The sequence below is a fragment of the Oncorhynchus tshawytscha genome, linkage group LG15 (assembly GCF_018296145.1).
Source record: "Oncorhynchus tshawytscha isolate Ot180627B linkage group LG15, Otsh_v2.0, whole genome shotgun sequence".
Classification (NCBI taxonomy): Eukaryota; Metazoa; Chordata; class Actinopteri; order Salmoniformes; family Salmonidae; genus Oncorhynchus; species Oncorhynchus tshawytscha.
The window spans coordinates 18,758,524-18,776,064 of record NC_056443.1 but is presented as its reverse complement, the minus strand read 5'-3'; the positions used below and the strand labels follow the sequence as shown (position 1 = coordinate 18,776,064).

General features: G+C 42.5%; 1 protein-coding gene across 1 annotated transcript; it reads right to left on the bottom strand.

The window, feature by feature from the left end:
* Positions 1-1,091: 1,091 nt before the first annotated feature.
* LOC112214559 (lysophospholipid acyltransferase LPCAT4) lies at positions 1,092-17,297 on the bottom strand. The gene is made up of 13 exons (XM_024373391.2): positions 16,556-17,297; positions 15,852-16,215; positions 15,132-15,244; positions 14,584-14,644; positions 14,223-14,281; positions 12,308-12,342; positions 12,131-12,185; positions 11,866-11,948; positions 11,278-11,403; positions 6,728-6,881; positions 4,683-4,775; positions 3,974-4,109; positions 1,092-1,760 (listed from the first exon to the last, which is right to left on the bottom strand). Exons 1-13 carry the CDS (start codon positions 16,643-16,645, stop codon positions 1,543-1,545), a joined length of 1,587 nt encoding a protein of 528 aa, XP_024229159.1. The 5' UTR covers positions 16,646-17,297; the 3' UTR covers positions 1,092-1,542.
* Between the last annotated feature and the right edge of the window lie 244 nt (positions 17,298-17,541).

Below are 17,541 nucleotides of genomic sequence, written 5' to 3'. Positions count from 1 at the left end.
AACCCTAGATTCTTGAAGTTTGAGGTGACAGCAGGGATATAACATTCAAAACAGGGAGTAAAAGAAAAAAGATAAAAGGGAAAAAAAGTGAAGTAGCTAGTTATAGGAGAAGGGGTGGAGAAAATGATAGCAACCAAATACACGACGGAACAGAAAATAAACAGTCAAAAGGAGGAGAGACAAGCAACAAAAAGAAAACAAACTGAAGAGAAACAGACATACAGTGAGGAAGAGAAAGTGCGAGTCCAAGGCGACTACTGTTCCTAATATTAACACTGATAAACTGAAGGTGATACTGAAAAGAGCCTCAACAGGGACAAAGAAAACAGACGGTGAAACAACGAGTCGAGGCAAAGACAGAAAAGCCAAGTCCCATGATGAGAGAAGAGGAAAAGCAAAGCTGCAGAGAATAGGGGAAAGGAATTGACGAAAACAGCAATTACCAAAAAAAGAGAAAGGGGCTGAAGCAGAGGACAAAAATGGCTACTTCTATGACAAGTCAGAGAAAGAGTAACGGTTTAGAGAACTGACTTTGTGGCTGTGGTAACCGTTGTGCCTGTTGTTCACATGCGTATCTGCACTCTCATTGGCTGGAATGGTCCCACCTGATCTTGCCACATCCTGGCAGCCTTCCATTGTTAGAGCCGCCACTTGAGTATCTGGTCACGAAGACTGCAGCTGTTTCTGATGAATAAACAATGCCATGCTAGTGGGTGGTGACATTCAAATAAAATCCAGCCCTGAAACTAAATGTAGGTTTAAAATAATTATTACGTCATATCATAGGACGACACCGCATTCACACACATGTTCACAAAGTGGGTAGTTCGGGTTTGTCACTTCTAGCCGAAATATATCATACTTGACTAAAACAACGACTTTTATAGACTTAAATTGTTGTGCAACACTATGTAAACTGCCCAGTAAACTGTGGCCATTGTCTTTCAGCTCGAAAAGTGGATTTCTACAGGTGTATGTATAATATAATTTTAAAAAATCTTGAGAATTGTCATTTACATTTGGTTTATATATTTTGTTCTTTAAACAATACAAATTATTCACATACCACATCTCTTTCAACCAGTACAAAATACAAGAACTCTTAATTTTATTAAAACATCACATTTATAAATAACTATTGTGATACTATTTTCACAGCATCTTGACGAACAGACTCGGAACTGCGTGAAATAATCATAGCTAGCTATGTACATTGTAAACAATATATAACTAATCTGAGACTCACACAAACTAGTCATGACATATATTCCATTTAACATCTATGGGGCTTACTGTAGATACTGTAGAGCTGCTTTGTGCAGGTTTTCTCCATTTCTCAAAACAGTGTAAGCCCCATAGAAATATAATTCCTAGAAGGGGATTCGCCAAAGTCATCATTGGGTGTCATTGGAGACGTAGCCAGCAACAGACTAGCCTTCAGAGTACATAAATATAATTTCTAGAAGGGACATAGCCCTTCAGATCACAGCAATTAGACTGCCCAGTCAGGAATTCAATTACTATGCTTCAGAGTTCCTTCACTTAGTCATCCTTCTTGTGGGGTAGAGCCGAGCTGTTATCAGCGGTTTTATGAAGCAAAGCCGATCTGTTGTCGTTAGGCAATCCTTCATTATTGTTCCCAACCTTCCCATTGATCAGAGGAGTAGATGGCATTCTAGACTCTGCCCCCTCAGATGTGAGGTACTCGCTGATCAGCTTCTGATAGGTGGGATGGGTGGTCAGCACTCTGAACAGCTCCTCTGTAGAGATACAACAATGTAGCATTAGGGTTGTTGACAAGGATGTGGATCTCTCAACTTGTCTTTCCTTCAGTCCTCGCTACCGATCTCCTTGGCGCCTCAACTGTATTGGAGAAGGTCCACGGTCACTCCCGTCAGACCTTCTCTAATGGGTTTTGAGAAGGAGGCAAGGGGAGAGGATGCGGGGGAATCGAGGAAAGATTAATTGAGAAAGAGCCAGTAGTTAAGAGCGATTGTCCGACTGCCCCTCTTTGAAACAGCTTGTGTCACATGATCACAGACTTGGTTTCTGCTCAACAGCCACAAAAAGTTTAATTATAAACCACGAATAAATCAAGGTAAGTTGGAATGGGCTGAAAGTAGCCGAGGGTTGAATTTAAAAATCCATGATTTATAATAGTTATGACTGAAAACACTTCATATAATGTATACCGGATGTGTTTAAGTACCATCTGTCCAGATGTAATCAAATAGCATATATATACAGTGGGGCAAAAAAGTATTTAGTCAGCCACCAATTGTGCAAGTTCTCCCACATAAAAAGATGAGGCCTGTAATTTTCATCATAGGTACACTTCAACTATGACAGAAAAAATGAGGGGGAAAAAATCCCGAAAATCACATTGTAGGATTTTTAATGAATATATTTGCAAATTATGGTGGAAAATAAGTATTTGGTCACCTACAAACAAGCAAGATTTCTGGCTCTCACAGACCTGTAACTTCTTCTTTAAGAGGCTCCTCTGTCATCCACTCGTTACCTGTATTAATGGCACCTGTTTGATCTTGAAATCAATATAAAAGACACCTGTCGCACAACCTCAAAAAGTCACACTCCAAACTCCACTATGGCCAAGACCAAAGAGCTGTCAAGGGACACCAGAAACAAAATTGTAGACCTGCACCAGGCTGGGAAGACTGAATCTGCAATAGGTAAGCAGCTTGGTTTGAAGAAATCAACTGTGGGAGAAATTATTAGGATCCAAGCAAGATCTCACCCCGTGGGGTCAAAATGATCACAAGAACGGTAAGCAAAAATCCCAGAACCACACGGGGGGGGACCTAGTGAATGACCTGCAGAGAGCTGGAACCAAAGTAACAAAGCCTACCATCAGTAACACTACGCCGCTAGGGACTCAAGTCCTGCAGTGCCAGACGTGTCCCCCTGCTTAAGCCAGTACATGTCCAGGCCCGTCTGAAGTTTGCTAGAGAGCATTTGGATGATCCAGAAGAAGATTGGGAGAATGTCATATGGTCAGATGAAAACAAAATAGAACTTTTGGTAAAAACTCAACTCGTCGTGTTTGGAGGACAAAGAATGCTGAGTTGCATCCAAAGAACACCATACCTACTGTGAAGCATGGGGGTGGAAACATCATGCTTTGGGGCTGTTTTTCTGCAAAGGGACCAGGACGACTGATCCGTGTAAAGGAAAGAATGAATGGGGCCATGTATCGTGAGATTTTGAGTGAAAACCTCCTTCCATCAGCAAGGGCATTGAAGATGAAACGTTGCTGGGTCTTTCAGCATGACAATGATCCGAAACACACCGCCCAGGCAATGAAGGAGTGGCTTCGTAAGAAGCATTTCAAGGTCCTGGAGTAGCCTATCCAGTCTCCAGATCTCAACCCCATAGAAAATCTTTGGAGGGAGTTGAAAGTCTGTTGCCCAGCAACAGCCCCAAAACATCACTGCTGTAGAGGATATCTGAATGGAGGAATGAGTCAAAATAACAGCAACAGTGTGTGAAAACCTTGAAGACTTACAGACAACGTTTGACCTCTGTCATTGCCAACAAAGGGTATATAACAAAGTATTGAGATAAACTTTTGTTATGGACCAAATACTTATTTTCCACCATAATTTGCAAATAAATTCATTAAAAAATCCTACAATGTGATTTTCTGGATTTTTTTCTCTCATTTTGTCTGTCATAGTTGAAGTGTACCTATGATAAAAAGATGAGGCCTGGAATTTAAGTGGGAGAACTTGCACAATTGGTGGCTGACTAAATACTTTTGTCCCACTGTATAGTTATGTAATTACAGTGTAAAATAATGTGTAGAATATACATGTAACAAAAACATTTTTTGGTCCTCCGAAAGAGGGGTCGTGGTGGATGGGTCCCTCAAAATTAAAGATATGTTAATTTGATTAATCAAGTTGTTCATTAATTTAAATGTAAATTATGTTAATATAGATTGGTGTCTTGCGTTCAGTGGGCACGCCTCTCCGGGACAGTTCTGAGTACAGCTCCTCTGTGTGGTATTGAGGACTCCCCACTACCGCCCCCATCAGGTCAGACACATCCACCGCTGTCAGACTGCCACTACCCTCTCTGTCATACAGCTGCAGACACACACAGAGCAGATATTTCTAACCCAATATAAACTATACCGTTTATGTAAGTATATAAAGTTAATATACAGTTTAAAATATTCCATTTAGAAAATACAGTACATACACACATTTACAGTGCATTCGAAAAGTTCAGACCCCTGTATTTAATCCATTTCAGAATAAGGCTGTAAAGTAACAAAATGCAGAAAAAGTGAAGGGGTCTGAATATTTTCCGAATGCACTGTACAAATACAGTACATACAAACACATGTAAAATATACTGTATATGTACAGTTTATAGGTTAAAGCGCCCTCTTAATACTGTATATACAGCCTGGGTTTGTTCCTCTTTTCTTAACCTGGGTGGCAGTCTGTTTCTGCTCTCTTGCCAACTCCTGCGCTCTTGCCAAACATGCTGGAGTTGACAAGCGCACAAACAGATCTGGGACCCAGGCTACGTACACACACTTTACAGGTTGAAATGCATAACTTCCTACCAGGTTTAACATCTACTCTAAACATTAACACAGGGGTTATGAATCCATTCTACACGTACACACAAACACCGGGAGAGGTACTTACAGTGAAGGCGATGTGAAGGAGAGACTTGAAGTCCATAAAGCTGGAGACAGCCGCCACACTTAGATAGATCTGTCTGAGATCCACCTTGTCATCCTGCAATGCACACAGACCACGTTTACATGCACACCAATAATATATATATATATTACTTGGGATATTCAAGTACTCTGTTTTTGAGTTGACGCATATAAAATCCTGTTCACAATAACCCCAAAAAGCTTGTATCCCGGTTATGTGAAAACAGGATAAGATGCCTGGAATATGCTGATCTTAGACGGAATAGTGTGGCATGCTCTCCGTAGTCAATGAGTAAGACCATTAAACAGGTCAACGTTCACAAGGCCGCAGGGCCAGACGGATTACCAGGACGTGTACTCCGAGCATGTGCTGACCAACTGGCAAGTGTCTTCACTGACATTTTCAACCTGTCCCTGACTGAGTCTGTAACACCAACATGTTTCAAACTGACCACCATAGTCCCTGTTTCCAAGAACATGAAGGTAACCTGCCTAAATAACTACCAACCCGTAGAACTCACATCTGTAGCTATGAAGTGCTTTAAAAGGCTGGTGTGGCTGACATCATCACCACTATCCCAGAAACTCTAGACCACTCCAATTTGCATACTGCCCCAACAGATCCACAGATGATGCAATCTCTATTGCACTCCACATTGCCCTTTCCCACCTGGACAAAAGGAACACCTATGTGAGAATGCGATTCATTGACTACACCTCAGCGTTCAAAACCACTTCCTGTACTCTCTGTTCACTCCTGACTGCACGGCCAGAACACAATCATCAAGTTTGCCGATGATACAACAGTGATCACCGACAACATGCAGTGCCAGGACAACAACCTCTCCCTCAATGTGAGCAAGACAAAGGAGAAGATTGTGGACTACAGGAAAAGGTGGGCCGAACAGGCCCCCATTAACATCGACAGGGCTGTAGTGGAGCGGGTCAGGAGTTTCAAGTTCCTTGGTGTCCACATCACCAACGAACTATCATAGTCAAAACATACCAAGACAGTCGTGAAGAGGGCACGACAAAACCTTTCCCCCCCCCAGGAGACTGAAAAGATTTGGCATAGGTCCCCAGATCCTCAAAAGGTTCTGTAGCTGCACCTTTGAGAGCATCCTGACCGATTGCATCACCACCTGGTATGGCAACTGCTCGGCATCTGACCGTAAGGCACGACAGAGGGTAGTGCGAACGGCCCAATACGTCACTTGGGCCAAGCTTCCTGCCATCTAGGACCTATATAATAGGCGGTGTCAGAGGAAAGCCCATAAAATTGTCAGAGACTCCAGTCACCCAAGTTATAGACTGTTTTCTCTGCCACCGCACAGCAAGCGGTACCGGAGCGCCAAGTCTAGGACCAAAAGGCTCCTCAACAGCTTCTACCCCAAAGCCATAAGACTGCAGAACAATTCATAAAACTGCCACCGGACAATTTACAGACAACCCCCTTCTTTTTGTACACTGTTGCTACTCGCTGTTCATTATCTATGCATAGTCACAACACCTACATGTACAGATTACCTCAACTAACCTGTACCCCCGCACACTGACTCGGTACCGGTGCCCCCTGTACAATAGCCTCGTTATTGTGTTATTTTAGTCTACTTAGTAAATATGTTCTTCTTCTTGAACTGCACTGTTGGTTCAGGAGTTGTAAGTAAGCATTTTACTGTAAAGTCTACACTTGTTGTATTCGGCGCATGTGACAAATAAAGTTTGATTTGATACTTTCCTAATGCACTGTACTATTACATTTAACTAATATGAAAGTCAATTAGGAATATTCTGGATATTCACAGATTCCATGGACACTCGTGAACAGGATATCAAAAAGGTACATGTAAACAGCTTATCCCGAATTAGACCTTAAGCGGAATATGAGTTACTAGCCGGAATACTGTGCGCATGCAAACATTACACAAACAACAGAGAAACAAAGTACACACAACACCAAGAAATATTCAAAATGTGCTGCACACACATTTGACGCTGGTGGACAATTTTACCTCAGGAGGACTTTACCTTTGAGTAGAGACCACAGATCTTAGCAGCAGTCTGTCTGTCAGTCAGTCCCATAAGAGGGACCAGCTCATCCACAACAGCCCTCCAACCCTGTTCGGACTGACAACGGTCAATCATCTGAGTTAGTGCCGCCTCAACCTCTGACTCTCTGAGACTGAGGATGGAGAGGAAGAGATGGAAGAAGAGAAACAAATTGAAGGGGAGAGGAATGAGAAAGAGAGGTTTCTAGATGACAATTTAAGAAGTCCTGCACACAAGAAGGAGAGCACCTGCGTAGTTAGGATCAAACACAAAGCCATAGATAAATAGCCTACATATACAGTGCAATCTGAAAAAGTATTCAGACAACTGGACTTTTTCCACATTTTGTCACGTGACAGTCTTACTGTAAAATTGATTAAATTGTTGTTTTCACATCAAATCTACAGTTGAAGTCGGATGTTTACATACCCCTTAAGCCAAATACATTTAAAATCAGTTTCACAATTCCTGACATTTAATCCTAGTAAAACTGTCTTAGGTCAGTTGGGATCAACACTTTATTTTAAGAATGTAAAATGTCAGAAAAATAGTAGAGAATGATTTATTTCAGCTTTATTTCTTTTATCAAATTCCCAGTGGGTCAGAAGTTTACATACTCTCAATTACTATTTGGTAGCATTGCCTTTAAATTATTTAACTTGGGTCAAAAATTTCAGGAAGCCTTCCACAATAAGTTGGGTGAATTTTGGCCCATTCCTTCTGACAGAGCTGGTGTAACAGAGTCAGGTTTTAGGTCTCCTTGCTCCCACACGCTTTTTCAGTTCTGCGCACAAATTTTCTAAAGGATTGAGGTCAGGGCTTTGTAATGGCCACACCAATACCTTGACTTTGTTCTCCGTAATATATTTTGCCACGACTTTGGAAGTATGCTTGGGGTCATTTTCCATTTGGAAGACCCATTTGCAACCAAGCTTTAACTTCTTGATTGATGTCTTGAGTTGTTGCTTCAATATATCCATATACATTTTCCTACCTCATGATGCCATCTATTTTGTGAAGTGCACCAGTCCCTCCGCAGCAAAGCACCCCACAACATGATGCTGCCACCCCCGTGCTTCACGGTTGGGATGGTGTTCTTCGGCTTGCAAGTCTCCCCCTTTTCCCTCCAAACATAACCATGGTCATTATGGCCGAACAGTTCTATTTCGGTTTCATCAGACCAGAGGACATTTCTCCAAAAAGTACGATCTTTGCCCCCATGTGCCGTTGCAAACCGTAGTCTGGCTTTTTTTTAAATGGTGTTTTGGAGCAGTGGCTTCTTCCTTGCTGAGCGGCTGAGAGGTTATGTCGATATAGGACTCGTTTTACTGTGGATAGATACTTTTGTACCGGTTTCCTCCAGCATCTTCATAAGGTCCTTTGCTGTTGTTCTGGGATTGATTTGCACTTTTCGCACCAAAGTGCGTTCATCTCTAGGAGACAGAACACGTCTCCTTCCTGAGCAGTATGACGGCTGCGTGGTCCCACAATGTTTAGACTTGCATACTATTGTTTGTACAGATGAGCATGGTACCGTCAGGCATTTGGAAATTGCTCCCAAGGATGAACCAGACTTGTGGAGGTCAACAAAAGTTTTTCCTGAGGTCGTAGCTGATTTCTTATGATTTCCCCATTATGTCAAGCAAAGAGGCACTGAGTTTGAAGGTAGGCCTTGAAATACATTCACAGGTACACCTCCAATTGACTCAAATGATGTCAATTAGTCTATCAGAAGCTTCTAAAGCCATGACATCATTTTCTGGAATTTTCCAAGCTGTTTAAAGTCACAGTCAACTTAGTGTATGTAAACTTCTGACCCACTGGAATTGTGATACAGTGAGTTATAAGTGAAATAATCTGTCTGTAAACAATTGTTGGAAAAATTACTTGTGTCATGCACAAAGTAGATGTCCTAACAAGAAATTTGTGGAGTGGTTGAAAAACGAGTTAATGACTCCAACCCAAGCATATGTAAACTTCAGACTTCAACTGTACACACAGCACCTCATAATGACAAAGTTAAAACAGGTTTTTAGAAATGTTTGCAAATCTCAACAAAAACAAATCTGAAATATCAAATTTACATAAGTATTCAGACTCTTTACTACTTTGTTGAAGCACCTTTGGCAGCGATTACAGCCTCAAGTCTTCTTGGGTATGACGCTACAAGCTTGGCACACCTTTGGGGAGTTTCTCCCATTCTTCTCTGCAGATCTTCTCAAGCTCTGTCAGGTTGGATGGGGAGCGTTGCTGCACAGCTATTTTTCAGGTCTCTCCAGAGATGTTCAATCAGGTTCAAGTCCGGGCTCTGGCTGGGCCACTCAAGGACATTTAGAGACTTGTCCTGAAGCCACTCCTGCGATGTCTTGGCCCTGTGCTTAGAATCGTTGTCCTGGTGGAAGGTGAACCATCTCTGAACTTTGCTCTGTTCATCTTTCCCTTGATCCTGACTAGTCTCCCAGTCCCTGCCACTGAGAAAAATTCCCACAGCACGATGTTGCCACCACCATGCTTCACTGTAGAAATGGTGCCAGGTTTCCTCAAGTAATGCTTGGCATTCAGGTCACAGATTTTAATCTTGGTTTCATCAGACCAGAGAATCTTGTTTCTCATGGTCCAAGGTGCCTTTTGGCAAACTCCAAGCAGACTGTCATGTGCATTTTACTGAGGAGTGGCTTCCGTCTGGCAACTCTGGCCGTCTGGCCTGATTGGTGGAGTCCTGCAGAGATCGTTGTACTTCTGGATGGTTCTCCCATCTCCACAGACGAACTCTGGAGCTGTGTCAGAGTGACCATCAGGTTCTTTGTCACCTCCCTGACCAAGGCCCTTCTCCCCCGATTGCTCAGTTTGGCCGGGCAGCCAGCTCAAAGGAAGAGTCTTGGTGGCTCCAAACTTCTTCCATTTAAGAATGATGGAGGCCACTGTTCTTGGGCACCTTCAATGCTGCACAAATGTTTTGGTACCCTTCCCCAGATCTGTGCCTCGACACAATCCTGTCTCAGAGCTCTATGGACAATTTCATTGACCTCATGGCTTGGTTTTTGCTCTGACATGCCCTGTCAACTGTGGGACCTTTTATAGACAGGTGTGCCTTTCCAAATCATGTCCAATGAATTGAATTTACCACAGGTGCACTCCAAGCAGGCTGTTGTAGAAACATCTCAGGATGCACCGGAGCTCAATTTCAAGTCTCATAGCAAAGGGTCTGAGTAGTCACGTAAATAAGGTATCTGTTTTGTTTTTTTTTGTAATATATTTGCAAAAAATGTAAAACCTGTATTCACTTTGTCATTATGGGGTATTGTGTTTTGATTGATGAGGGAAAAAATATTTAATACATTTTAGAATAAAGTTGTAAAGTAACAAAAATGTGGAAAATACTTTCCAAATTCCCTGTATACAGGCAACTCGCAAAATAATGGAAACACCTGAGTCAATGAGGGGTACACTGTATTTCGAAAGCAAGTGCTTCTACACAGGTGTGGTTCCTGAGTTAATTAAGCAATTAACATCCCATCATGCTTAGGGACATGTATAAAAATGCTGGGCAGGCCATTATTTTGGCTACCATGGCTATGCCCCCATCCACAGAGGACAAGAAGTCACTGATAGGTTTGATGAGCATGAAAACGATGCAGTCTCAGTCTCCAGATGTCAACCCAATTAAACACGTATGAGAGATTCTGGAGTGGTGCCTGAGACAGGGTTTTCCACCATCATTAACAAAACACCAAATTATGACATTTCTCATGGAAGAATGGTGTCGCAACCCTCTGATAGATTCTACAAGTGTCTGGAACTCTATGTGAAGTTTAATTGAAGCTGTTCTGACTCACAGTGGCCTAACGCCCTCTATGTTGGCAGATACTTGTATGTATATATTGTCATGGATTCAGTTCCTAGATTCTAAAGTAGCCATTTCTATAGAAGCTTTGCAGGCACGTTTCCAACGCGAATTTGCATTAATGACTTGAGAGTCGATAGATATGTATTACTCCCAATGTACGGGTTGTCACAGTGAAACATATATATTTGTAAATATAAAAATATGATAAGGCATTTGTAAACAGTTTTTCTGTAGCATCTTCCAAGGCCCGCCACACCTGTTCCAACTCAACACTAACAGCATCTCCCCATAATCCCTTTGTTCTACTCCTACAGGTAAGCCACACAGGTGATCACCAGGTGTGACTAACAAAATAGGAAGTTCCCATATACATACATTCTATACACAGTAACAAACAAGTTCTACACATGTTCTTCTCTAATACAAAATGCTTATTGTTATATGACTCTGCATACGCACACGCAATTGATGACTCCACACAGACACATAAACCACAGGTGACTGGTGGCACTTTAAATTGGGGAGGGCTGGCTCATAGTAATGGCTGGAACCGAGTGTACTTAACGGTATAAAAACAAATCAAACATAGATTGATACCAATTAATTTACTCCATTCCAGATATTATTATGAGCCGTCCTCCCATCACCAGCCTCCTGTGAGACACACACACACGTCTCTTACCCGTCTTTGTGCAGCAGTGAGAGGGTTTCTCTGGCTGGGGGTTCTAGGGGGAGGGAGAGCCCCCCTAGCATTCTGGTAGGAACACGCCCCTCCATCACATGGTCTGTAGCTGGGATACCCAGAGTCCTGAAACACATAGGAGATGATACTGAAAGACCACACATACACCTCTCATTCACATAAGCAGTGCCTACTACTTAAACTGCATATTGTTTACTAATCGTACTACATATTTGGTCAAAACGACCGCAGTAAGCAACAAATATCAGCATACTAGGCTGATCCTACTGAGAATGCATCATCTAATGCGCAATTCTACTAGATGAAAATCGTAAATGAGCATAACATCCTGGCATTTAAACCATACTCATTATTTTCTTCTCAAAAAGCCTACAATTTAAAAATGCAAATACAGGTATTCGTACACAGTCATTAGCTGGGATACACAGAGCCCTGACAAGCTCAGAGGTAAACTCAGTACTGTTAGAATAACACGCATACCGCAACAACAAAACACACACCTCAAGAAGACTGAGCCCAAAGATGAGATAGACATGCATTACAGGCAGAAATTCTGTGTAAACTTACTTGGCCATGAGTTTCTGGACATTGTCTGCATACAGGTTAGGGTCATCCTTCTCTTCCTGAGAGGGGGTGTATACTGGCAGATACTGTAACCAAATCAGAGTACAGGACATTAATACAGGTACTGTAGCCAATAAGAGAACATTACATTTATAGTTTATAGTGACAGGTAATCAGAACAGGATATTAATACTGACAGGTAATATCGCTAATAAGAGAAGAGGACATTTACACCGACAGCCAATCTGAAAACAGAACACGATCATACCTCAACAGTAACGTTAGTGTAGAGCTGAGAGCAGGTGTGCCACAGTGTCTCAATCCTGGAAGGAACAACACCCATCAGTGAAATAACATTTAGAAAAAGTTTATTTCCAATATTATAGATAATGAAGTTGAATGATTATCATATTCCAAAGAAAAATTAATTTAGATGATGCCTTACCAGGTTGTGCCCTTGTGGGTCCAGCGCACAGTATCCTAGATAAATAAGCCAGTTTTCTTTTAAACTCACACGTGCAGACAGTACGTCACCTGATTATGTTCAGAACATTGCATAGCCTACAGGTCACTCAGTTCAAAACACACCCTGTACAGACATGCTGTTGCACCATTGGAGTTCCAACATGCAAAGATTAACAAGAGTGCCCTCCACTTATATTGGCACCCTCGGTAAATATGAGCAAAACATCTTTGCTATTTATCCTCTTGGTCTTTCATTACAAATATTCACAAAAATCAAACCTTTAATTGAAGTAAAATTATAGAAAAAAAAAATAAAATGTGAAATAAATGACAAATATTTTTCTTTGAAACGTGAGACACAACTATTGGCACCCCTAAAAATTCTTATGAGTAAAATCTAACTGAAGTATATACCCATTCATATTTTACATTTAAGTTCACCTGAGTGATTAGGAACCCTAAAGTGGAAAGCCATGACTTTCCTGTTTCACTGGGGTATAAATATGAGGTGAAACACAGGCCAGGTTCCCATAGTCATCCATTACTATGGAAAAGACCCGAGAATACAGTAATGATGTGTGACAAAGGGTTGTTGAGCTGCACAAACCAGGAAATGGCTATAAGAAAAAAGCTCAATGGTTGAAAATGCCCATTTCTACCATCAGGGCAATGTCCTCTTTCAGGCCGATTGTTAACGTGTGTGAGGAGGATGGTTCGAGTGGCCAAAAAATCTCCAAGGATCACAGCTGGAGAATTGCAGACGTTAGTTGGGTTTTGGGTCAGAAAATCTCCAAAACTACGTTCACAAGTTGTTTGGGAGAGTTGCCATAAAGAAAAAGCCTTTGCTGTCAAACAACAAACTCAAGCACCTACATTTTGCAAAACGTTACTGGAACTTTCATTGGGACTGGGTTCTATGGTCAGATGTCAAAATAGAGCATTTTGGAAACAAACACCAGAGGTGGGTTTGGCGTAGACAGAAAGATGGCCACGCAAAAAAGTACCTCATCCCCACTGTGAAGTATGGTGGTGGATCTTTGATGTTGTGGGGCTGTTTTTCTTCCAAAGGCCCTGGACAACTTGTTAGGATACATGGTATCATGGACTCCATCAAGTACCAGCAGATATTAAATCAAAACATGACTGCCTCTGCTAGGAAGCTTAAACTGGGCCGGATCTTCCAGCAGGGTAGTGATCCAAAGCACACCTCAAAATCAACACAAAAATGCTTCAATGACCACAGAAACAAGGCTTTGCCATGGCTATACCAGTCCCCTGACCTAAACACCATGGAAAACCTGTGGGATGAGCTGAAGAGGAGAGTCCACAAGCCTGGATCTTGGAGAATCTGAAGGATCTGGAGAGATTCGATATGGAGGAATTGTTTCAGATCCTTTGCCATGTGTTCCCCAAACTCATTACACATTATAGGGGAAGAGCTGTTATCTTGGCAAAGGGAGGTTGCACAAATAATGAAGGGGTGCCAATAATTGTGGCACACATATATTTGAGAACCAACATATATTTGTTTTATGATAAGAATAGATTTTTTCTTTCAATTATTTTTACTTGAATTAAAGGTTTAATTTTTGTGAATATAAAGAGGTTTTTCTTCTTCCCCGCAGCCAGTTTTGCTCATATTTACCAAGGGTGCCAACATTAGTGGAGGGAACCGCATCTATGATTAGAAAGCAAACAACATGGTATTTTCCCACGACCAGAACACTGTAGTCCTTAATAGGAAGGGTGTTCTCAGGCCCAATTCCAATCCATCGGCAAGTCAACTACTCTGTCTGGAGCTGGTCTAGTGGTAGTGCGGTCATCCCAGACCATATATGCTCCCAGAGGCAGTGGTTCATTCCACCACTCACTTTCTATTTCCCCTCTCTACTCACCAGTTTGTTGGGGTAGTGCAGCAGGACTGGTTGGACTGGGACTCCAGCCAGGAAGGCACCTTGAAGGGAGAGAGAGAACAGTAAACCAGTCAGCTCACACCTTTCTTTCTCCCCTCCCTACGTAACACAACATGCCATCCATTTCTTTAGGTTCTGCAATAGTGAGTTTGTTGATTTAAGCCAAGATATTCTTTGTGTGCACACCAATACCAGGTTCATATGCTATTAGAAATTATATGAACTATTGGAATAGAAGCAAAAGTGCAAACACCGCCAATCTGGCACCCTAGGCAGGCTAAAGCAAAGGCTAAAAGCATTTGAAAGATTTCAAATAGTACTTGAACCAAGGTCTGGTTCTCACCACGTTTAAACTTGATGAGAATGGTGCCGTTCGTAGTGGTGCCTTCTGGGAACATCAGCATCTGAGAGAGGGAGAGAAAGACCGTGATTGATGAAGAGAGACAATGACAGAGATGGGGAGTGAGAAAGCAAGGGATTTCGTAAAGCCAGTCCATCAGTAAGGTTCATTAGGAGGAGAAAGAGGGAGAGAGAGAGAAAGATGGAGGCAGGGATAGAGATTGAGACAGTGATTGATATATACTGAGAGAAAGAAGGCGTTAAACCAGTTCTATAACAGTCGTCCATTCATCAGTAATGTTAATTGTTCTATTGTTACATCATTCTAACATGCCAGTTAACTCAGAGTCGTCACGCTACATGGCACAAGACTGATGCAGTGAGGTTACATGTGTGTAACTGGTTGGATGTGAGCCCACGTCGCCTATGTGATAACCCAATGTCTCAACCACTGGAAATCCTTGAACAACTAGGTTTACATGTCTCGGACAAGGCTACTCCGTTACACCTGTTACCTCCATTGGCCAAATAGGACCTTTGAACACTGCTTACCTGTGGCCAGTAGCCGTTGGAGGTGAGCCTCTCTATGATCTGCGCAATAGCTTGTTTCCTGGACTCTGGATTCTTCCTATTTACCATCACTGACTGGTTAAACTCCAGGAGGGCTAAAGGGAGAAAAAAGGAACCATACACAAGGCTGTTATAATGTGACATAACCATAACAACGTGATCATTATATTAGTTAGGACACAAAAGCCACTGAAGGCCTATGCTACTGAAGAGATAGGAAAGGGAATACGAAGGGAAAAAGGTGAGAAAGAAAGCAGAAAGGTCGGGAAAAGATAGCAGGAGTACAAAAACAAGAAAAGTCATGAGGCAATAGTTTGTTTTAGGAGTTTGTCAACATTTCTCAATACTCCCTGTTCTCTAATCCCTCCCCCATCTCTCCTTCCTTTCCCAACCTCCACCCCCCCCTCTCATTCTCCATCTCATCCCAACATAGTAGAATGAAGTTGCCCCCAGTGCGGTATTTTATCCCCAGTGATTAAGATTACCATTTGAGGACAGTAATCAGATACTAGATCTGTGTCTTTTAAGGACAACTTTGATCCAGAGTCACTCCAAGTATCCCGCATAACACTCACCCCCTATTACAGGCAGGCTCTGGTTCTCCAATCTGGACACCACCTTAGCCAACTGTGTGTGTGTGTGTGTGTGTGTGTGTGTGTGTGCACGCGCATGTGTCCCACTCCCAGTTACCCCCACACTCACCCCCTATAACAGGGATTTTTTGGTTTTCCGATCGGGACACCACTGTAGCTAACTGGGTTTCCGGCAGCACCAACATGTCCAGGAAGCTACTGTGAGGCGCCACTGCCAGCACAGGAGCCTCCTTACGCCCTGCCCTACGTCCTTTAACCCGGACCCAGAACCCCAGGAAGAAAAACGCTGCCCGGCTCAGGAACCGAATGATGGAATGTAGCAGCCACCAACGCCACCCCGCCACTACTGGCCGGGAGCGTTCCTCCTCTGACAAGCCGGCCAAACGCAGCCGGGCAATAGGCCACATCATCAGGAAGCAGAGGGCGACCAGGAAGATTCGTATGGGGAAGAGGATGGTGCCCAACACAATGCCCTGTGGATTGGAGGGACATGTTAATATATGGAGAATAGTAAGTTAAATAGGGTAGGTAGCCTGCAATGTATAATATTCATTACACACACACACACACACACACACACACACACACACACACACACAGATGTACACATTCTGGCACAGGCTACAATGTATCATATTGTATCACAGTTCCTAGACAAGCTGCTACATGCTACAATGAATCCAGAATATAGATGCGTGCACGGTTGATAATCAACAATAGGTACATGCATGCAGACACACAAACCATTCAAATGTGTCCTCTTTTCAACTCAAACTCTTACCACATTTCCTCAAGCATAATAAGACAACTCACCCGTATTCTCTGTGCCCTGGTCAGTTTCAGTTTGTGTATAAATGGGTGAGGGTAATCAGATGTTGCTTGGCGACTGTCCCGCCTCTCCATGGCGACTAGGCAAGCCTTGACAGACTCAATATCTGTAAAAAGTAGGTCAGACCCAGCCAGATTTCAAACTAACCCTTTGAGGTTTGATGTGCGACGTATTCACTGAATGGCGATGAATATCCCGGTGCGTCGACAGTTTAATTACGCCGCAACTATTTGGCGTTGCGTAAAAAGTTGTGATATAAAAGTTATAAAAGTGCCTCTCAAAATGTAACGTTATCAAGATGCAGAGAGCCAAAACCAGTCCGAGGGATAGGGGGAGTGCGACAGTTGGTTGGATAAAAAGAAACAAAGAAACAAGTTCAAAAGTGAAAACGATCCAAGTGAAATCGAAGATGTGAATCCGATTTTAAAAATTCCAATACGTTGATTTATTGTACTCTAATACAAGGAATTTAATACGAAATGTGCGCTCGTGTCAATGCATATGGCGTAAAAAATAAGAACAACAACTCGCATTGGTGATCTTCTTCGGTGGGGTTTTAGGGCGGACTATATCCTGAAAAGTTATATTACCGCCCACTTTTTCTTCTCCTTCCTCCTGAAAATAAAATATTCCATTGTGGGAAAGGAGGGGGGGGGGGGAATATATAAATAACTCGAAACCCGTCCCACTCCTTCAATCACAATCCAATCATGTAAAGTGGTGGGCCGTAGCAAGCTATCTGCTTTCGTTTTCGAGATGATAGATCTGTCGAGGGAGGAGCTATTTATTCTGAAAACATTTCCGTTTGTTGGCAATGTCAAATCTCGGAAATGTTTTCAAAATACTTACTTTCATATTCGCTAGATAGACAGGCAAACGCCACCGAGTACTAAACTGTACACCAATCAAAACGGGTGTACCATGGTACTATCTCTGCTGGTCACGTCTGCCAATCACGTTATACGTCTCT